The sequence below is a fragment of the Onychostoma macrolepis genome, chromosome 23 (assembly GCF_012432095.1).
Source record: "Onychostoma macrolepis isolate SWU-2019 chromosome 23, ASM1243209v1, whole genome shotgun sequence".
NCBI classification, from domain to species: Eukaryota; Metazoa; Chordata; class Actinopteri; order Cypriniformes; family Cyprinidae; genus Onychostoma; species Onychostoma macrolepis.
Window position 1 is genome coordinate 11989974 of NC_081177.1, and position 23676 is coordinate 12013649.

The window sequence follows — 23676 nt, forward strand, 5'->3', positions numbered from 1 at the left end:
TGTTATCGATAAAATCCCAGAAAATATCTATCTATCTATATACCCAAAATATTTTTTTTTTGTCTATATTGCACACCCCTAAGATAGATATTAAATTCTTCTTTGCTTAGTGATTGTTCGCACATATTTCACTGATCATCGTAAAATAAGCTTTTATCTTAGAATTAGGTTTTCTCAACGATAACGAGGACAAGACAAAAATATGAGTAGCTGAGTATATCTTCAGCAAGCCAACACGCAAACTGCCGCAAATGAAACTGAAAGTAAGACGCAGATGCTCAACACACAAAACAATCATCTTCATTAAAAGTAGTTCACACTGCACGATTTTCAAAGTCATCGGATCACCGTTGTTTTCACACTGCACGATTATCTGGGGTTGCATTCAGTCGCTTCACATTGTGTTCACATTGCACGATGGATCGGCGACAGGAGTCACTGCATGACTTTACAAGAGGAAGAATCGCCGACAGCTCTGTCTGCTCCGCAAACTACAGCCAAACGCACGCGAGAAGTGATAAGGTAATAAATAATGCAAGATCACGCTGATATTATGGTCTATAAGTCCTCCCCGAACACACAGTAATTAACAAAGATGACTCCTTAACAAACATACTTCTGCTGGGAAATTTTTATATACACAAATCTAAGTAGCCTACTTGAAAGTGAAACCAACGTGTTGTGCATTTTATAATGAGTTTATTTCTTATAGCCTCAAAGTGATGAAAAAGAAAAAATGCAATAAATCTTTTGTCCTTTATAGAAGAATATTATTTACAGGAAAAACCCTAGCCCCTTCTTCATCTTCATGTAGCCTACCTGTTCTGTATAGTCTAATGCAAAAATGTAGGCACATTGTTTGTAAATGGCTGGCTTTGTTAAAAAAAAAAAAAAAAAAGTCCTTCCCGCTGCCCTGTATCTTGCTCTCTCATTGGCTGTAGGTCATCGCCTATGTATTTATCAGTCAGAACTCATTCACACAGCAGGATTGTGAATTGTTTTAACAAATCAGATAGATATCCGATCATAGAAAACCAAGGGATGGGGGGGTCCAAATGTGAACAACAATTATTTACTTCATTTTTATTGGAAAATAAATGCTTTTCTGATGTGATTTGAAATTTAAAAAGGGAGAAAAAAAGTTCGCCAAAAGGCAGATTCGAACCCCGGTCGAGCGTGTCAAAAGAAGCGTAACACACGCTTTACCATCTGCGCCACTGAATCTTACGAATGATAACCGTCTTTTGCTAATTTGACTACCCCAATAATACGTTTGTGGGTGGAATTAATGTAAATAGCCTCTGTCAACAACATGGATATTTGCACTTTTTTATTCCCAACAATTAAACAGTTGCCCACAGAAAAAAACAGTGACAGCCCCACTTCCCGCGCCTCTGTTACCGTCTGAAAAAAAAAGGCGAATGTCCGCCTGTTCGTCCGGTCCTGCTTCTTTGTTTTAGCTCCTACCTTCATTTCATTTAAGCACCAGTTACAGTCGGACTGAGCGGTTTTTTCAAACGATGCCGCAAGCCGGCGTTTACGGGCTCAACCAAGTGTACAATCGAGGGGGGGTGGTCACACAGTTTTGTTTCCCTTGTTTTTCCTAAATTGAAAGTAAATCGGAAATAACAGATCCACTAGGCTACAACCAGGGTTCATTAAAGGAGGGAATACCATATGTCACATATTACAATATAATAGGCCTATTATTGGGGGGGACAGATTGGTATTTTTCCAATTTTGGGGGGGACACGTCCCCCCCAAAGTATATGGTGGTTACGCCCATGTAGAAAACGCATGAAGTGTCCAGGTGTAAACAGGCCCTTAGAGAGGCAGAGTCTCTCAGAAGTAAAGATGGGCAGAGACTCTCCAATCTGTGAAAGAGTGCGTAAAAAGATTGTGGAATACTTTATTAACAAAGTTCGTCAACATCAAATTGCAAAGGCTTTGTAAATCTCATCATCTACAGTGCATAACATCACTGAAATCTCTGTGCGTAAGGGACAAGGCCAAAGACCTTTGTTGGATGCCTGTGGTCTTCGAGCCCTCAAACAACACTGCATCACTCATCGGCATGATTCTGTCATTGACATTACTAAATGGGCCCAGGAATACTTCCAGAAACCACTGTCGGTAAACACAATCCGCCGTGCCATCTGCAGATGCCAACTAAAGCTCTATCATGCAAAAAGGAAGGCATATGTGAACATGGTCCAGAAGCGCCGTCGTCTCCTGTGGGCCAAGGCTCATTTAAAATGGACTGTTTCAAAGTGGAAAAGTGTTCTATGGTCAGACGAGTCCAAATTTGACATTCTTGTTGGAAATCACAAACGCCGTGTCCTCTGGGCTAAAGAGGAGGGAGATCTTCCAGTGTGTTATCAGTGTTCAGTTCAAAATCCAGCATCTCTGATGGTATGGGGGTGCATAAGTGCATACGGTATGGGCAGCTTGCATGTTTTGGAAGGCACTATGAATGCTGAAAGGTATATAAAGGTTTAAGAGCAACATATGCTCCCCTCCAGATGACGTGTATTTCAGCAGGACAATGCAAAACCACATACTGCAGCTATTACAACAGCATGGCTTCGTAGTAGAAGAGTCCGGTGCTGAATTAGCCTGCCTGCAGTCCAGATCTTTCACCTATAGAGAACATTTGGCACATCATTAAATGAAAAATACGTCAAAGACAACCACAAACTCTTCAGCAGCTGGAAACCTATATCAAGTAAGAATGGGACCAAACTCCAGAAACTCATAACCTTGATGCCCAGACATCTTCAAACTGTTTTGAAAAGAAGAGGAGATGCTACACCATGGTAAACATGCATCAAATTTGAAATGAGCTTATTTTGTACATAAAATTGTAAAATTTCTCAGTTTAAACATTTATGTTATCTATGTTTTATTGTGAATAAAATATTGGCTCATGTGATTTTTGAAGTTCTTTTAGTTTTCATTTTATTCAAATAATAAAAAAAAAAAAACATTTCTGGAATTCGGGTTGTAGACCTTAGTTACTAAAGTTAAAAAAATAGCAATGACAGATTCATACTACTTTTCTTAAATAAGTATTTTAATTATTATTTTTATAAGTATTATTTAGTTATAGCCTACTTATTTAGTCTCCTAGCCTAGGACAAAATAAACAAGAACGAAGAGTAAAGTTTCCTTCAGAATGCATGAATTTTAAGACTGACTCACCAGTAGAGGGCAGAATATCATCCCACACCTCTGAGGAACACTTTGTAACAGAGTAAAATACTATGCATTTATTATGCACTATTCATTTAGCCTAACTAAACTTGAGAAAATGTAACTGAATAATAATTTGCTATTATTTTTAGTGATGTTTCTCAACATTTCAATCATTACAATTAAAAAAAGACTTTAGATCTAAGTATATTTTAAAGAGCGAACCAGGGCATTAAAGTTCCCCGTCTTTATGCATTGTTAAATTATATTTGTGTTAATGTTTGATGTGATTGGATGCACAAGTGTGATGTAATGAGCGCGCTGGTCGAGGGAGGGAGCGTGAAGTTTGTCCGCGCTGGCTTCCCATCCCTGTGGAAGCTTCATGCCATTGTCTCATTGTCAAAAACAGCCTGTCTAGTCGGAAACTTTGAAACTGGGTGATTATAGTTCAGGCTTGTTTCAGACACTGCCGAATTCAAGTATGAGCTTATGAGAAGTGAGAGTTGTTCGAGTAGCCCTAGAATGCAACAAGTAGTTGAACACAGAAAAGAGCATTTATAGAGGAGAGAAGCGCGGAGCAGGTAAGACGCTGTGTTTGGTGTCTGTAGTGAATCATGTTTTCAGTGTTTGATGTTTTTGTGATGAATCATTGTGGTGAAAATCGTGAGGAATGTGAAGATCCATTTACCGTACTGTCCCCATTCATTTGACTTTTGCTGGGTTTTTTTTTGTTTTTGTTTTTTGGTTGTTTTAATTTCGCTCTGTTTTGTTTCTGGGCTTTTTTGCATTAGCTGCTTTGTCATATATTTTGTCTTCACACAGTGTTTGTTTATGCTTTCTGTCAAAGCGTAGGCTATTATAGCAAAACACAATTTATGCTCTGATTGAGTCGATATTTTTGTCATATACGTCTAAATTCGAATTACTTTTAAACCAGTAATGTATTTACTGTTTAAAACATTTATTTATTATGGCTATGTTTGCATTTATTTACAGATGACCTCTTAAATAAATGGCTTTAATTTTTTTTTTTTTTTTTTTTTATTATTTTATTTTGCAAGTGGTTTAAAGGAATGACTTGTTTAATTTTTATTTAATGTTTAATTTTTTTATTTTTAGATATTTTTATTTTACAGATGTGTTATACAACTATTCCTGTTTTTTGTTTTTACAGATGCATTCTAAAGAAGAATATATTGCTTATTTTTTTGTTTGTGTTTGTTTTAAGTATAATATAATTATATAATTTTTGTTTGTTTGTTAATAAAATGTGTTGTAACATCCAAATATTCTAGCAGTGGTTTGTCAAAAGCTTTGTGTTTGTTGGGACACTCACAGTGTCCAAATAAGCTACTTTGGCCCAGTCAGTCTAGCACTAATCAGTCTCTCTCTCTCTGTCTCTCTCTCTCTCTCTCTCTCTCATGAGACTAGGTGTTGCTGAATGGCATGAGTTGTTGAGCAGTGCCAGAAGTCATGGCAGAGCTGGAGGTGGATCAGTCCAACCTGCCCAGAGTCCAGGAGGGTAAGACCTGCCTGACATGCATCATTGCAGACCATTTCATTTTGGGTGATTTGTGCTATAATGTTGTAGGCCTATGATGTGTAAAATTCCAAAATTTGTCACATCATTGTGGGACTGATTGTTGATTCCCAATCTGATGTCTCATTCTGATGTTATATCCCATGTGCTGCAAGCTTTTGCTGATAAGTCTGAGATCTGATTAACATTCCAGACGTCTGCTGTATATCTCAGAAGCAAAAGAGCTGTCTTTTTTTCCATTGGTGAAAGAGCCTTTCCACATGGCTCTGTTTGCGATTGTCTTTTATGCTTCTTTTGAAGGGGGAAACCTTGATGATGATTTCCCTTCCGTTCTCGTTGTGTACACAATGCTTTCATTGTTTTGCTTTGTATTTTTACGCTTAAACAAGCACTGGTTATAGAACAAAGATTCTATTAGATCACCCAATTAACTAATGTCTATGCCTTACCATGTCTATGCATTACTATGCCATGTTTTTCCCATTGATTTTATATCCTTTAAACTTGGCCTGTGAGCAATAGTGTTTTCATTTCCTCAGTTTGTTTTCAGTACTAGTTCCCCAAAGCATTGTGTAATAAATCTATCTTAGTGAGCTCCCTTTGTCTTCACTCTTGTTTTATCAGTTCCTGTGGATGTGTTTTTGCTCTGGTAGTTCTCTTGCCGTAGTCTTGGGAATGCTGTCTCTATACCCCAGTTCCCTTGAGAAACGGCAGCCTCTTTCCTCACTGCCCTTTAACCCCTTTGCATCCTTGAATACTCCATGCCTTCACTGACCCTTTTCCTCTTTATGCCGTGAAACCTCTGGCCAGATAGATATTTATAAATGTCTGATAGTGGCAACTATATATTACTGTTCAAATGTTTGGGGTCAGTAAGACTTTTTTTTTTTTTTTTTTTCTGAAAGAAGTTAATATTTTTCTTCAGCAAGGGCACATTTAATTGAGCAATATCATGATTTTACAAAAAAAATTGTTTTACATTTTTTCTTTCTTTTGTTTTTTTGATCAAGTACATACATGTAGCCTTGGTGAGATTGGCAGATCTATCTCAGACTTCCTATCTCAGCTCAACCACTTGTTTTGTTTCATCTCATTTTGTTTTGTCTCTGTCTGTTTTGCATGCTGTGACTGCTCAATCTTATTTTTTAAATGGGCGTATCATATTTTTAAAGTATGCGTGTATGCTTTCAAACATATGTTTCGCCTCTCTTTGTAATATGAGCATGTCTTTTTTGGCCTGGCTTCTGCAAAACTAGTTTGACAACTGTATATCCACACCCTCTTGCCTGCCAATCCACTCCGCGCCTCAATCAGACACCTCAGGTCCACTAAACCACATCGCTTCTAGAACCGGGTCTGCAGGCTCAAATCCCTCCTCCTACAACGAGAGGAGCGTATGAAGTTAACAGGTGTTTAGACTGTCGAGAGTGAATTGTATAGTAACACAGGTGTACAGCTTCTCCCTCATTGACTGGATAAAATGGACGATCCTTTCAGCGTGTGAATCTGTGAGTGTTGTTTTTTTGTTGACTGGAAATTTAGAGACATGAGCCTCCTGCTGTTAGGGGTTCTGGAATTCCTCAGCTGTAGATAAAGATGAGCAGAAATCCCCAGCACTGCCTGAACTGTTATGGGGGTGGATACAGCTGTCAGGAATCTTATCAGTTTAGGTGTAGTTTGAGGGACAGATCGGTGTTTAGAGAGAAGACTAATGTGTTTTCCTGACCAAACTTAATCAACATACTAAATTCAACTGTCAGTAGTTCATTCTGTTGTCCTTGTGTTGTTAGGATTGTTTTGACTAAAGGAATCAGACCAGATGTTTTTAATAACTGGCTGTAGGTGTATGTACATGGCTAGCATGCTAGCATAGGCTTCACATGTCTTTTGCTGCGTTATGCTTCCTGAGAACAGTAGCTCTGATTAAATGAGACTGATAATTTTATAATCCAACTGATAGCCCGGTCGTGAATCTTATATTGCATGTAAACACCTTGATACAAAAGAAATTGATTGAAAGAGGATCTTAAGTTTGAGAATAATTGTTGGTCACACTTTAGTTTGGGGACCAATTCTCACTATTAACTATGACTTTTGCCTTAATAAACTCCTAATTTGCTGCTTATTAATACATAGTTAAGGTAGTTGTTAAGTTTTGGTATGGGGTGGATTAAAAGGGAACTAGAATATGGTAATGCAGAATAAGGCATTAATATCTGCTTTATAAGTACTAATAAACAGCCATTATGCATGCTAATAAGCAACTAGTTAATAGTGAGAATTGGTAGCTAAACTGTTACCTAATTGCCATGTACTCTATAGTATTCTAAGATTGTTTAGGTTTTTAAAGCATTAAACAGCTCACCAAGGTTGCATTTGTTTGATCAAAATACATATTGTAATATTGCGAAATATTTTCATTAAAAGTACCTTTTTTTTAAAGTAATTTATTCCTGTTATAGCAAAGCTGAATTTTCATGATGCTTAAGAAATCATTCTAATGCTGATTTGGTGCTCTAAAAACAATTTATTATTGTCAATTGAAACAGTTGTGCTGCTTAATATTTTTGTGGAAACTCTGATAAATTGATTCCAGAATTCTTTGAATAAAATGTTTTTTTTTAAAAACTGCAATTTTCAAATAGAATTCTTTTGTAACATTATACATGTCTATTCTGTCACTTTTGATCAATTGAATGCATCCTTGCTGAATAAAAGTATTAATTTCTTTAAAAAAAATTTACTGGCCCCAAACTTTTGAACAGTTGTCTAAACCTTTAAATCTTATAGTTATCGTGGCATTTGATGAATAGGCTTGCATGTCATTTGTAATGCAACATCAAAATGCTTTTTCTGGCATACGTTTAAATATTAGCAAAAAATATATAGGGTCCACAAATATTTTTGTAGTGTATTTCTGTTGATTTTAGCGTTCTTATCATGCCCTGTCCCCAGGCAGCGAGTATGTTGGCTGCTGGACAAAACAAACCAGCTACTGAGTCTACAGAGCCACTGGATGTCTCAAAAGAGGACAAAGACACTGACCATTATGTTTTGCCCTTGTCTGTACGCCTTTCCAAAGTAAACGCCACCAATCTCACTATCCTTCTACTCAGCTTGTCTTTTTTCTGCTGCTGGCACATCTGGAAACCATTCCTCCTGTGTGCAGGCGTATGTGTGTGCGCTCTGGGTGGATATGGATGTGTGAGCGCATTGTTGGGAGGTGCTTGTGTAACCTGATATGGGTTATCACAATATGCAGCAGGTGGGCTCAAGCAGAAAATACATTTGTCTTTTTGGATACTGAAACGGTTGCATTTAAATCTGGGATACCCCACAGAAGGATTATTTCTCTTTGCTCGCATTTTTAGGGGGTCGGTAGTTTCACTCCACCAGACGGGGTGGCTGGGCCTCAGAGCTATACTTAGATTCCCACCAGCTGCTCAGGTCAGAGGTTGTGCTGAAGTCAGTATGTCTCCATTAGGATATTATTGTCATGCTACTCTAATTCAGCATAATTGCTCAGGCCATCCTGAAGTAAAGCAGATGTAGCTAGAGTCATTTGTGTTAAGTTTCAGTCCTGTTGAGTGTGAATCCAGCAGTTACACTGATGGGGTGGCTCTTGATTTAGTAAAACGCTCTCAGTGTCTGTAATGTTCTCTGTCCTGACCGCAGGTCCGGCACCAGCGCTAAAGCCTCAGACTCCAGCTGTTGTGTCAATTACAGGCCTTATTCCTTTCAGAAACTCTCTGCGACTCAGCTGCCCTGTAAATCGCTGAATTTGAGGTTGCTTTTTACTAAATTTGAATTTGGCGTACACTTTGTGGATATCCTGAGGGGCGGCACCATGGGATTGTTGAAGTTTTGTTGCCATGAGCGTTTATGAGGGCAGTATATGTTTGTTTGGTAACACCAGTGACACTGCTTCAATCTTCACTACTCAACGTTCACCTCAACATGTAGCACAAAACTTATTTACTTTAACTCCTTGAGGGATTCTGCAGTGTACAGAACACTGTACTGAGCTTTTTAAGGTTTACTGCATACTGTATAGGTTTCCCTAGAGGTAAGAAAATGGCAATGCACAAAATAAAGGACAGAATTGCTCCTTAACACAAACAAATCACCAAAAATTCGAGTAGGACTAGTATTTATTTAAAAAAAAAAATTTTTTGTGATACTTTAGTGCTCCAAAAGATCTGCACTCAGCTCTCATATAAGCAGCAACTTCTTTACACACGTGTATTTCATGTGGCTGTATATCATCTTGAAAGACCCTCAAGAACTGTACTTTTCGGGTTCACATGCACATTTGTTAAATTCAGAGTTCACTGACCTGATACTCTGTGTTTTTGCTTCTTGTTAAAGGAATGTTCTGGGTTAAATAAAGTTTAGTTCTATCAATGGCATCAAAATGCTGCTGATTAGCACAGAAAATAATGCATGACCAGATCTTCATCCACCTAGAACAGTAAACATTTTAGTTCCATTAAAAGAGTGATTTAGACTATTTTAGAGCTCAAGTAGCTAAGGAACACTTTGGTACAGAAGAAAATGCAATCTTCGTATTTTTACTTTAAATCCTCTGAAATGCCTGCCCCATAGACTTTACTTAAATTTAGTTTGGTTTTACAAATTGAGAGACAAATTATTTTCAGTAGCACAACACGGATTTCTTTTAAACAGCGAGAGCTTTTCTGGGTTGTCAATTATTTTAACATGGGGTTTAAAATTAAATGTGACACCTACGGGACCAAAACCACAAGTGTAATTTTGTTTTTAAGCTTCCAGGGTCAGTTATTGTCATGCAGACTGTTATTATGGCTTCATGAAATTTGAGTGTCTCATTTTTAAAGTTAGTATATAAAGAATTTAAGACTTTTTTTTTAAAGGGATAAAATGTCTTTTTTTAATTTGTTTTGAAATGAGGCTTCACAAATGTGGTGCTATGAACATTTTTAAATGAGCTTTACTAAAATGACCTGAAGCGATTTCTGAAGACATGAAATAACACCGCATGTCTCTGAACTCTGAAATGTCTGCCAGTATTTTCTGACAAAGTCTCCAGTTACAGCCTTGAATGTAATTTATGGTTAAACTACTATAGATACTATACGTTTATAATCTGAAGTGATCATAAAGACCACTGATAAAAGATCAGCAGCATTTCTCTTTTAATTGTTAATTTTTTTGAAGTTGTATTGAGTGTTGTTTTTCCTTTGCAGTTTGCCAGGGTTTTGCTGTACTCGAGGATGGAGCTCTAGCTCATAACCTGCAGGAGCAGGAAAGTAAGTCCCATTTCTCTAATTTCATCTGCCACACCTAAAGCATTTTAAATCTTATTCAGCCGTCTTTTGTAAACTTCTAAAGTGGGCTGCTGTTCACACACCTAAAAATACAAGGGCGTTTCAGTACATACGGTAACAAGACCTCTCATGTGAGTCAATCTGCCTGGTTAACTGAAATATCCTGCTTGGACAAATAAGGTAGAGTTTAGTTTTAGTCTGTTCTCTGAACATCCGTCCACAGAGATTGCCACATCAATATTTGGGTTCATGTTTTTCATCTGAGCCTTTAACCCACCCCTAAATGGCATATGAAAACAAAACAAACTGTGTGATTAGGTTGATTTACAGGTAAATCAGATGATCTCTCTGTGCAAGTGTGCACTTTCTTTTCACAGTAAACTACAGGAGGTCTAATTACATTATTTTCTGAAACAAATGCATCAGATTTAAATATTCTGATATACACTACAGTTCATGAGTTTAGTCTCAGTAAGATTTACTCCTATGTTTATGTGAACAAAAACGCAGTAAGAACAGTAATATTGTATTCTTTTAAACAGTAGTGTCTTCCATGGGCTCTTCTGTAACCTTGCATGCTTTCTTCAACAGTTGAGCAGTACTACAACTCAAATGTGCAGAGGAGTCAGCTGGTCCAAAGAGACATCAGAGTAGCCAAGAGACTCCAGGATGAGGAGGAGCAGAGGGCTCAGATGCTGCAGCACCAGACCACTCACCAACTGTAAGATCACACACAGGCAGTCAAAGACTAGTCACACCACTATCAGATATGACACTGTCTATTCATGCTTGTATACTGTTTATCAGCAGTTCAGTAGCTGATAGCATGTCCAAAGTCCACCAGTGTCCAATAGTGCGACAGTTTTGGCATTTCTTCCTTACGTTAAAGGAAACAGATGTGTTTTTAAGTTATTTTCATTATATCAAAGGTGTTTTTTTTCTGTGAAGGGAGGAACGAGACTCCGAATATGCACGCATGATTCAGGAGGAGAACCAGCGGCGTGCGGACGAAGCTCGGAGGAGGGAAGTGGAGGACGAGGTGTGTAACGCACTCCAGGCTCAGTAAACGTCACCCCTTCTGTTTTTCATTTACACCTCTGAACCACTTTGACTGAGGGATCAAATGGATCCATAATTAATGAGTCACTGTGGGACGCCAGTGAGATGATGTATTCAGCTAGTCTCCTGTGGAGTGTAAGTGCTGGCAAAGACCACACGGGAATGAGCATCAAAAATCACACTCATACTGTGCATTAATCAACTTCAGATGCATTTAACTCCAGCCCACCTTAAATAACCTCCCCAGGCACAGTTCAGTGAGTCACAAGCAGAAAAGCTGAGTGTGGAAATGTTCTCCTCCTGAAATAAAAGGAAATCTCTATGGATCTGCAGCTTTTCTTTAGTTAGGGCTTTGTATTTAGGGTCCCATAAATGTTATAGCAGTTCTTTGTGTTGGAGGTGGTGTGGCATAGTGGTTAAAAAGCTGCAAGCGATAATCCATGAAGTTCAGTCCAGATTTTGTCTGGACACTCATGTCGTTCCATACCTATATGAGTTTCTTTCTTATGTTGAACATAAAAGAAGATATTTTGAAGAATGCTTGTAATCAAACAGTTGTTGGTCCCCATTGACTTCCATAGTATTTATTTCCCTACTATGGAAGTCAATCGGAACCAACAACTGTTTGGTTCTTTAAAATTATTCAAAATATATTTTTTGTTCAACATAAGAAAGAAGCTCATACAGGTTTGGAACGACATGAGGGTGAGTAAATGATAACAAAATTTACATTTTTGGGTGAACGATTCCTTTAATTTCTGGTTGCTCCAGAGTGAGCTATCTTTGTAATACCTGTACTAAAAGTTAGTTTAGCATCAGCTAAATATGAAATCTTAAAGTTTATAAATATTAAATTGAAGTTCTCCCCCAAAATGTTTATGATTTATAGTAAGGCAGTAAATATAGGAGTATTTGGGGAAACTGTTCCGGAGCATTAAAATACACAGATAGATATACACACATACAGACAATTAATTTGCCTAGAATAGTAGTTGTCCTGATAAAATGATTTTATGACTTTTTAGTTCAAAGAACACATTTTTATAGTAAATAATATTTTAGCAAAAGTAAGAGATGAGCATTTCTGCATGTAAGACATCCTGATTACATTTGTTGAATTAAATTATTATCATGATCCAGGACAGTCTCTGAGAAATTTAAACGGGTAGCAACAAGGTTTCTGAGTCTGCCGTGAAATATAATTAACTTGTTCAGGTTTAATTTTTCTTCTTGAATGACATTGCAGCGAACCTTAATTAAGGAGTCTCTTGTTCAGATTTGTTTGAAGACAGACAGCCTGTGGGGATGACTGTGGAAATCAAGAGTGTTTTTGGGAGTGTCTTGAGAGTGGGAGAGTCCCGGGTCAGGTGGCAAAGCTGGAAATTGTTGGCTCAGCAAGTAGAAAATCTGAGTCAGAGAACTTTGGCATATCAATTTATTAGATCCTAACCACCTATTATCATGCAGGTGATCTCGGAAATTTGGGCTCCAGATAAATCTGAGTCAACATCCCTGTGAGGCATTTCAAAATACAATAAGGAATTTTGAACATTTGGGACATTTTATGATTCAGAGTTGTATAGTGAACATGATCTCTGTTTCTGCATGTATTTTTGAGTCACGACTTGACCTGCCAGCTTCACTGCAGAAATCATGCATGTTCTTTTTACATTTTGCTCTTGTTTTGCACTGAAAACAAAATTTAAAACAAGACTGATTTGAGAAAAATATTTATTTTTAGAGAATATATCTTGAATTAGGTTTTTATTACCTCACTGGCTTTTTAGTATCAGGTTTTTTTTTAGAATAAACTTTGTAAATTTAGTTTTTTTTTTTCAGATATTCTAAGTTATTACCTTACACAGTTCTGCTTCTCAAGTATATTTATCTTATTTTATTTTAAAGATGTTACTGGAAAGCACCAAAAGTGCTCATTGCGGTTATGAAATGTTCGTTTAGACCTTTAAAATGGACATGATAAAATATCAGTCTGCTTATTCTTATTTAATTAATATTTACTAGTAAACTTGAAGGTGTTTTTTCAAACCTGTGTGGCATATTTCGCACTGACAGGCCTCGCATAGTGCATAAAATGTCATTCCGCTGCATTAATTATACATATTTACACCCCTGCAGCCCTGTGATAATTAAAGCCTGTGAGGCAGCAGGTCGCATCTAAATATCATCTCCACACGTGGCTCTGAAGCCTGCTGTCCTATCAAGCTCCTACAGGAGCAGGAAAGAGTAATGCTGAACATAATTCTCACCCAGTAGTTCTAATAGTTGTGTACACAAACAAACCTCATCTGGAGGGGTGATTTCTTTGGAGTCCAGGTGCCAGATAAGCTCCGAATCAGCCCCCTGGAGACAGGAGCCAGTCCCTGTGTGGGCTAGAATCTCTCAGCGCAGGATGGTGGATTTAATTCGGTTGGTGCTGTGAAGTAAGAAAGGTTAGCATAACAGGTTAATTAGAATAGGAGGACACCTGGACCTGATGGCAACAGACATAGAGAGACACTGCTGAGGAGATTAACATGACAGTTTAATGCAAGGGGCCCCCAGATATGAAGATTTCCTTCTAAGGGACCTCTTACTAAAGGCAGATATATATTTTTATGTATGCCCATAGACCATTTTATGCTGTGTGTGGAAAAATATTAAGCATGGTATTAGACAAAAATTTCCAAAATTAAAAGACTAGCTTTTTGTCATTGGCTAAAGCCAAAATACTTATTAATAATATATATATATATATATATATATATATATATATATATCTTGATTAGATATAAGCATATCTTGCTTTTTCTACAAAATATTAGTTTTTATTTCTACTATTAGAACATTGGAGAAACATAGTTAAGTTTCACAATAAATACCAATTCAAAGCATAGTGTTAAAATACATTGCTGTAAAATCCTATTATTTTCTCTCAAGTTTTCCACAGGCGCCTTAGCACCCCCTTGTGAACCATTAAGGTACTTAACTTAAGGTAACTTAAAAACATCTGACCTAAACAGCTTCACCATCTCTTTACTTACTGTTCTCCCATGTTCCAATCTCTCCCATTTCCAAAGGTCTTCAAAAACTTTTTTAAATAAATATTTAGCCCAGCTCCTTAAGTCTTACATTTTTCCTTCATGTTGAAGTATGTAAACAGCATTAAAATCCCAGATTTTAGCTCAGTAGAAGTCAAAGGAAAGAACTTTTGTCATTGAGACAGAACTCTGCCATCTTCTGGTTAAGTGCTGTAAATTCTCTGTCATATACAGGGTGTGTTGTGTTATGGTTGTTTTTGCAAGACTTTAAAGGACAGTATTTCATAACACCGTTCAAGGCAGGTAGAAATACAAAATAAGAAATCTTTCAAATTGTAACCAAGCGAGACCCTAGTGACTTACAAGCATATATTAAAATTGTAGGGGTTCAAGTAATTGTTTTTGTAAAACTTTTGCAGAAATCATAGTTTGTAACTTTATGAAATGAGCATAAATTTCATCTCTATTTACATGGCACAAAATGTCAGTAGTCATGTGATAAGATAAAAGAAATGGTCACTGTGGTAATCGTACTGTAATTGATTCAGTTAAGATATGTTTCAACCGTACTTTGTCAGAGGAAACTTGTGAGTCATTGTGGTCAGCTGTGCGATAAATTGTGTCCCCTGTTTGCCAGTTTAGCTGCAAACTGAGAACATAGCTGTTTGAAGATTCTGCATGGTGGGCTTTTTGCAGTAAGAGAGGGCAGGTCTCATGGCCTTTGATACGTAAGCGTGGAAATTCCCCTCTGTTGACGTACACCGACTATTGCTGGCGTCTTTGTGACTAAAAATAAATCCGCTCATACACTCAAAGCCCACGCTTAGAGTTAAGGGTTTCACTTCAATGTGTCATAACTGAATAACTGTCAATCTAGTTCTTTCTGACGTGCTATTATAGTAGTTTTTCTTTTCCAAATACAATCTACAGCTATATTTTACATGTTTTTCTATATTCATTAAAAATTTGTTTAAAAAAAAAAAAGAAAAACAGATCCTCACTTCCCCAAATGACCATTATGATCTGTAAAACTTATTTTTGTTGTTGTTTTTTTAGGAAATAGCAAAAAGGATACAGGAAGAGGAAGAGCTTTATTTGAGACACAGGAGCAGTTACCAACATAAAGATGGTAGAGGTAAAATACTCCTCTGTAATTCATGGTGTTCTTGAATAGTTTTTATGAAGTGGTGTAACTTCAACAGTTTTATTAGGTAGGCCACTCTTTTGTGACAGCGGGCTCACAATGTGTTCACACTGACAATGTTTCTGTTGTGTGACAAAGCTGCACTTCTGTATAGAAAATAGTTACATTCAGCATTTAATATTTTCTTTCATAATGGCCATAAATTTTATAGATTATTAGGAGTGTGAAATCTAAATTACATGTCAAGGGGGCCACATTTACATTGACACTGAACCCGAACCGCATAGTATAGCTATAAACTGTTTAAGTGATCTGAATTGAGTCTGATTTTGAGTTTGATTTGTGAAAGATCATGTTGATAAATAGGATTATAGTGCAGTTTCAATGAGTTTGTTATGTGAGGCCCAGCAAAAATATGCTCATCTGTGATACTACTTTCAGTGGAACCTCTGGGAATCCGTGATATGTTCACATACAGTATAAATGCTGCATACTGTTAATATGGGTGCCATTCACATGCCAAGGGCACAATGTGTGAAACTCAACTTACGCATGATTAAAGCAGTTCTTTTACGTGTATAACAGTATTTCTGTTTGTTTCCCTCGTTTACTTTGAAAACAGTAGCTTTCTTGGAGAAATAAGTAGTAAACATGTTCATAGTAAAAATTTCTTATCCCACTAACATCGTGACTATGTCTCAATGTCTTGTCACATGTGTTTTCTTTGTCTAGTCAAATGGTTGTTTCCTGTATAAGCATCTGATTTGGGGTAAAATAATGTGACTCCACGGGTGATTATTTCTTACACCGAGTACTCCATCATCATTAAGCAAATTTGGAATATTAAATGTACTGAAATAATACACAAATACTTTGTTTCAACATGCAGTGTATTGTTAATGCGTCCATCATACAGTATGACACACATAGCCAGCTGCTTCGTTTGCTTTTTAAGCCCCACAGGGCATATCGTCTGGGATGATGACCCTAAAGTCCAGTTCAGTAATGTTTGTTTCCTGTTTGAAAAGTTCTATGGTTACACCACATCTTTTGAGTCTGACATTAAAACCTGAATTCCTTTAATGGCATCAACAGTAATCTATGATTATATGACTATGTTGTAGTCGCGATAACCGCAATATCGCGCTATTGAAGAGCATAACCGCAGAGGAATGCAACAACCGCAGCAACCGCGATATTTCAGTGTTTTCTTTTTCGTAAGGTTACGCCCTTCTTGTTTTACACTTCGTGCATGTGTACTGAATATTACTAATGATAAAAATGTGTATTATGCTAATTTGCACAGAGGCTCAGTAAATTTGCACTTAACAAGCCTAAACAGACAGCGAATGAGAGCGAGATCGACTGATCGCGTGCGATTACCTGCGTCTGTCCTTCAGGCCGAGTCATGTATATTTGTGAATACAGGTTGTCATGTCCAAGGAAAGCGAAATCTGTCTTAGCATCGACGCTCTGCTGGTCAGCTGAGCCTTTAAAAGTGGCGCTCAAAGTTAAAATGATTTAAACAGCGTGTTTCATTACAAATCTCTGAATGAATCAGTGCTTTTGAACGTGTAGTTGAATGAACGGTTTAAAGACTCACTCAAAGACAGTGTCTTGCCGCCACCTTGAGGCGAAACAATGAAGCTGCACTGACTGACAGCCGTCCAGAACACGCAGGTGAAATATCAACAGAAAAAGTATCTTGTCCAGTCAGATGCGAGGATCAGAACTAACTGTTATATATATATATATATAATATATAATATATGTGTATATATATGGCTAACAATATACTAATGATCTTATTGTCAGGTTTAAGTTTTGTTATGTGGACCGTTATTTTGTCATTCTCTTCTGTTTACTTCACTTCCTGTTTCAACGCGATTTAGTTTCGGTTTTATTGGTTTGTGAATATGACCTCCTTACATCGTAACACATACACACACCGATTTTATATACATACATATATATACAGTGAGGAAAATAAGTATTTGAACACCCTGCTATTTTGCAAGTTCTCCCACTTAGAAATCATGGAGGGGTCTGAAATTGTCATCGTAGGTGCATGTCCACTGTGAGAGACATAATCTAAAAAAAAAAATCCAGAAATCACAATGTATGATTTTTTTAACTATTTATTTGTATGATACAGCTGCAAATAAGTATTTGAACACCTGAGAAAATCAATGTTAATATTTGGTACAGTAGCCTTTGTTTGCAATTACAGAGGTCAAAGCGTTTCCTGTAGTTTTTCACCAGGTTTGCACACACTGCAGGAGGGATTTTGGCCCACTCCTCCACACAGATCTTCTCTAGATCAGTCAGGTTTCTGGCCTGTCGCTGAGAAACACGGAGTTTGAGCTCCCTCCAAAGATTCTCTATTGGGTTTAGGTCTGGAGACTGGCTAGGCCACGCCAGAACCTTGATATGCTTCTTACAGAGCCACTCCTTGGTTATCCTGGCTGTGTGCTTGGTCATTGTCATGTTGGAAGACCCAGCCTCGACCCATCTTCAATGCTCTAACTGAGGGAAGGAGGTTGTTCCCAAAATCTCGCAATACATGGCCCCGGTCATCCTCTCCTTAATACAGTGCAGTCGCCCTGTCCCATGTGCAGAAAAACACCCCAAAGCATGATGCTACCACCCCATGCTTCACAGTAGGGATGGTGTTCTTGGGATGGTACTCATCATTCTTCTTCCTCCAAACACGTTTAGTGGAATTATGACCAAAAGTTCTATTTTGGTCTCATCTGACCACATGACTTTCTCCCATGACTCCTCTGGATCATCCAAATGGTCATTGGCAAACTTAAGTCGGGCCTGGACATGTGCTGGTTTAAGCAGGGGAACCTTCCGTGCCATGCATGATTTCAAACCATGACGCCTTAGTGTATTACCAACAGTAACCTTGGAAACGGTGGTCCCAGCTCTTTTCAGGTCATTGACCAGCTCCTCCCGTGTAGTTCTGGGCTGATTTCTCACCTTTCTTAGGATCATTGAGACCCCACGAGGTGAGATCTTGCATGGAGCCCCAGTCCGAGGGAGATTGACAGTCATGTTTAGCTTCTTCCATTTTCTAATGATTGCTCCAACAGTGGACCTTTTTTCACCAAGCTGCTTGGCAATTTCCCCGTAGCCCTTTCCAGCCTTGTGGAGGTGTACCATTTTGTCTCTAGTGTCTTTGGACAGCTCTTTGGTCTTGGCCATGTTAGTAGTTGGATTCTTACTGATTGTATGGGGTGGACAGGTGTCTTTATGCAGCTAACGACCTCAAACAGGTGCATCTAATTTAGGATAATAAATGGAGTGGAGGTGGACATTTTAAAGGCAGACTAACAGGTCTTTGAGGGTCAGAATTCTAGCTGATAGACAGGTGTTCAAATACTTATTTGCAGCTGTATCATACAAATAAATAGTTAAAAAATCATACATTGTGATTTCTGGATTTTTTTTTTAGATTGTCTCTCACAGTGGACATGCACCTATGATGACAATTTCAGACCCCTCCATGATTTCTAAGTGGGAGAACTTGCAAAATAGCAGGGTGTTCAAATACTTATTTTCCTCACTGTATATATGCGGTAATACTCCGCATACCGCGCTATTGAGCCACTCAAAATTACCGCAAGGGAAATTCCTTAACCGCGACAGCCCTAATCAACAGAGTTTCAAGAAAATTTCAAGTATTGCTTTAAATATATTGATTTCATTCATGCCTGCAAAATTGATGTTTCCACATGTTTGTTTTGCGAAACAAGCCCAGTTAAAGTATATTTCACCCAAAGGTGAAAATTCATTTGGAATGACATGAGTGAATAAATGATGACACTACTAACCACGTCCTGAATCACCCTGAATTCAGTGAAGCTCCATGTTTTTTTTTTTGTTGTTTTTCTCATGCAATGCATGTTTTATTTTCATTTGTCCTTTTTACTTTTAAACAGAGCTTGATATGTTAACTGTTTTACTCTGCACCCCCCGATCTCTAACCATTTCTCAAATCCCCTGCTTTATGTTTGCATGGTTGGCTTTACTAAAGAGTCCACAAGCATTCCTGCTCGTCCATACTTACCCCGGCCTGTTCATGTTCCTCACAACCGTTCTACAACCAGAAGATGGCAGCACTCCTCCTCGCCCACCTACTCGGACTCTGAGGAGGACCTGATTGAGTACAGTAGGCCTGCAGCCATACGACAGAACAGCAAACCCACCGTAGGGCAGAGGAGGCTGATCAGCAGACCTTCCAGAGCTCATTTAGAGCAGGATGACAAAAGCATGACCAGCCAAAGCAGCAGTAACCGATCATCACACCTGTCAGGTGGATGGGGAGATGTCATTAAGCTCATAAAGAACGATATGAATGAGCAAGGCTACCTCAGCCACAGCTCCAAGGAAGATCTCTTTGAACCAGTCTATAAACTTGAGAAAATATTGCGACAGAAGCAGCAGGTCTCAGGAACAGGGCTGAGTCGACACAGCAGCATGAGGGAGGATCATAACAGAATGTGGCAGGGAGACGGTTGTGGCCGTAGAGAGAGTTTTAGGGAAAGACATGTTAATTTCCTAGATGAACAGAGGCGCTCTAACAGTTATCTTGTCAACGGTTATAGGACATTTGAAAATGGTCACAGGGGCACTAGGGAAAGAGTTCAGTGTTCTGCAGGGATGCTTAGAGATGATCACACACACCTCAGAGAAACTCAAGGTCTCCACACTCAAGCTCAGGGGTTTCGACGAAACATTTCAGTGCGCTGTAGTTATCATGGTAACGTCAGGAGGACATCGGTGCGTGAGGGAAGCAGAACATGCAGCGTAGATGATTCTAACTTGGCTAGACCAAGACCCTCAAATAATGCCGCCTCACTGCAGCCTAGAGTGCCACAGTTGGAGTTGGAAGTGGAGGACCGTTTGAGAGATACGAGAAGTTGGGAGATGGTGAGAGGCAGAAATGCACAGCAGAGAGCTCAATCATTAACGGAGGATGAAAGGAGGATAGACCGAGACCACAGGCGTGGAGATTGTAGAGTGAGGCGAAGTCAAAGTGAGCGCTGTCAGACCTTCGAGGAAGAGAGATCGAGCACAGAGGAAGAGTTGGAGAGGGAGAGCAGGAGGGAGGAAAGACGGATACAAAGACTCCAGTCTTGCAGTGGGCGCTCTTCTGGAGCAGGTAACCCCTCTCTGCAGTGTGGCTGAGCCTGTCCCTACATCTGCTCATTGCTTTCCAATCATACCCAATCAGTAAACAAGAACTCCTGTCCATTCCTGTGTGCTTCCGGTGTACATCTTGGGAGTTGAGACCTTTTTTTTTTTTTTTTTTTGGTCTCATCTGCTTTTACTTAAGCTTGGTCCCTTCTCCAGTGAGACTAGATCTCATCCTTGTTTCTCAAAAACCTCAAAATCTCATCTGCTTCTCTTTCTCTTAGAGCAACATCAGTTGTTTTCTCCTTTTTCAGTACCTCATTGTTCAATATTCTTGGTTCTTCTTGACTTGGCCTTGCATTTACGGTTTGATTTGGCTCTTACTTTGTGTGTCCTTTAGATGTGTTTTCAGGGCTGTAATCTTAACCAGTAAGATTCCCAATGAGTTAAATCAAATGAAAATCCACATTCAACAGTCTCAACCAGAAGTGTCCAATCCTTGTCCTGAAGGGCCACCTTCCAGGGGAAATTAGCTCCAGCCCTAATTACACCCCTGAACCAGCTAATTAAGGTCTTCAGGATTATTAGAACCTTCCAGGTAAGTGTGGTGAAGCTAAACTCTGCAGGACAATTGCCCTCAAGGAGCAGGATTGGACACATCTGGTTGTGGCCCAACTGGCTGAAGGTGATGGTGGCCTGAAAACCCTGTGTCTCCTCTCCACATTATCTGGTTGTGATTTTGCCCTTATTACCTGACAGGACCTTCTCTTAGGAGTGGAATGGCTGCACTTGACTTGGGAGATTTGGAGCAAGTGCTGCTGGATGAGGAGCTGGCCCGCAGGCTTCAGGAAGAGGAGGAGAGATTGGCCGAAGAGGTGAACTACAAGACCAAATATATCTACTGCAGTTTTGGTATATTCCACTTACTCCTTAATCAAGCACACTTGATTCAGGTCATCAGCTCATTAGACATTTTAAGACTCTAAGAACTTGGAGTGTCAAAGGAGACATTCAAAATGTTTGCTGTTGAGGGGCTCCAGGAATGTGATTGAATATCACTGGTATATTGTATAGCAAGCCAACCTGCTGGGCTGCTTTCCTGCTAAGTTTACTGAAGTGTGTTCTCTTCTCTCAGACTCAGCAAGGTTCCTCTCCTCTTAGAAGGGACTGTCCTATTGGAGACTTCAGAGCAGCACAGGTTGCTCAGGATGAGGTAAGCAGAGTTTGAATGAGGGCTACTTTTCCAATGCATAAATGGAGGCATAAATTGTCATTTTGTGGCAGGAAATTGCACGTTTCATGCAGAAACAGGAGATAAAGGCTAAACGGAGGTCTCGTGAGCTGGAACCTGTTCGAGAATACGGGGAGAATGATAGGAAAACAGCATGTGACAGACAGGTAGCCATACTTTTAGACTGACATTATCTTTTGTTATTGTGTAATCGTACTCATTACTCATAACAAAAAATTCCAACTATCTGAATGCATCAAATGACACCTCTGCAGAATTGCCTTGTCCATGCATGTCTTCAGATATTAGTACTGATGAACTGGTTAAACCTTACTTTTGATCATATGATTCATCAGTATTGCCACATGTGTTCTTTGGAAATATTGATCTCAGCAAACACCAAATTCTAAAACCCTCTTCGTGTTTGTTTGGACCAGAGTGAACTAACCTTTAGTTGCCTTTTTTGTAGTAGTACAACGAAATTCCAAAATAATTTAATTATGAATTTTGCTGTTTGATATACAGAGGCAGAGACTGGATTCCGAAGGTCTTCAATCCCCAGTTGATGACTTAACCCCAGACAATCAGCACCCTAGTCACGTTTCCATGACAATGTAAATCACTATTTTCTCTATGAACTATGGCTTAATTTTCAGGAGATATTCTTTAACTTCTTTTGGTGTCACCACAGGCAACCGCAAGCCATCAGGAATATTGCAGAAGAGCTGGACCCCACCTTTCAAAGGAAGGATGCAGCTGAATCAGGTCAAAGCAATGATGCTTTCATTCATTCACATAACACAAACAGCTTTTAAAGTATTTATGAATGGTATGAATAATAATTACAAAACTATTAACTTATAGATTCCTGTCAAAATCAAACTTCACAACAAGTTGGTTTGTACAGCCCCTTGGAGGAACCTACTTTTGTGCCCCCCACGAAACGACAGAGTGACAAACTGGGACGAGTAAAGCCCAAGGAGAAAAAGGAAAATGCAAAACAGAAAGAGAAAGAGAACTGCAAGCAGCAGTGATGCTGGACATATAAAAGTGTGAAATCAACTCCAATACTGAATTAATAACCAAATTAGATTAAAGAAATGCATGCATGTCCTGGCAGTTTGGTGCTTTCCAGTCTTCTGCTTTCTCCAAGACTTGGGATACTTTTATCAACAAATCAACTTGAACTTGCAAAACAGGGACACTCCATCCAGATAATGCTGCTATTACTAGTAAACATCTGTTTAAGTCATGTCATGCTGCTTAGGTTTGTTTCATTTTTATTTAGCAGCTGGTTAAAAGACTGGTATGTAACCACAGAGGGAAAGCTACCACTAGCAGTACACTAACACATTTGACTTCTGGGAAAACCTAAAACGATACTATGCATTGATGAAGGAAGTTGGCACATGGTTGAGTGAACCTCTTTGGAGTTTTTCTGCATGACTCTTGATCTCTTAAGATATTCAATCAGGCATTCTTTTTAAATTGCTTGTACTTTTTTTTTCCTGTATTCCAGGAACTACATTAGTCTTAATTTACCCAAAGTGTTATTTTCATTTCTAATGGTCGCCTTCATTATGTGAGAAGATATGAAAACATTTTGCAGAACCTGGTCATGCATTCACATTGTAGAAATTAAACATTTACTGTTTCTGATATTATTGTAATAATATTTAGTGGTTTACACGATTTTGGCTCGAGTCGTCTTCCTTTTGTAGTGTACATCTTCATAGTCTATAATATATGCAGTAATTTTGCCAGGCTGGAGGAAATGAAACTTCCATGTATTTATGTACTGATGCTGAATGCTAACATTATACTGTATATGTTTTCATTGAATATTATGGCAACAATGTAAATAATGTGTTGTCATGAATCAGTAGGCCTTCATTGTCTATATAAAGTTTAATGAATGCTTTGTACAGAAGACATATATTGTATATATAAATCTTTCTTGATTCACATCAATAAACACATTTTACATTTACAACAGAAATTGTGTGGAATTAACCTTTATCTAT

General features: G+C 38.5%; 1 protein-coding gene across 5 annotated transcripts; it reads left to right on the top strand.

The window, feature by feature from the left end:
- The first annotated feature begins 281 nt into the window (after positions 1–281).
- On the top strand, positions 282–23651 carry ccdc187 (coiled-coil domain containing 187). Of its 5 annotated transcripts, none has more exons than XM_058762353.1 (13): positions 282–522; positions 4624–4714; positions 9958–10020; positions 10630–10759; positions 10987–11077; positions 15192–15270; positions 19322–20449; positions 21181–21296; positions 21557–21634; positions 21706–21819; positions 22178–22266; positions 22344–22417; positions 22517–23651. In XM_058762353.1, the coding sequence occupies exons 2-13, from the start codon at positions 4666–4668 to the stop codon at positions 22684–22686; spliced, it is 2181 nt and encodes a 726-aa protein (XP_058618336.1). In that variant the 5' UTR covers positions 282–522; positions 4624–4665; the 3' UTR covers positions 22687–23651. The 5 variants fall into 5 exon arrangements, 4 of the variants coding, with proteins under 4 accessions (XP_058618336.1, XP_058618335.1, XP_058618338.1 ...); XM_058762352.1 differs by lacking the exon at positions 282–522 and adding an exon at positions 3506–3773; XM_058762355.1 differs by lacking the exons at positions 282–522; positions 19322–20449 and adding an exon at positions 3516–3773.
- The last annotated feature ends 25 nt before the right edge of the window (positions 23652–23676 follow it).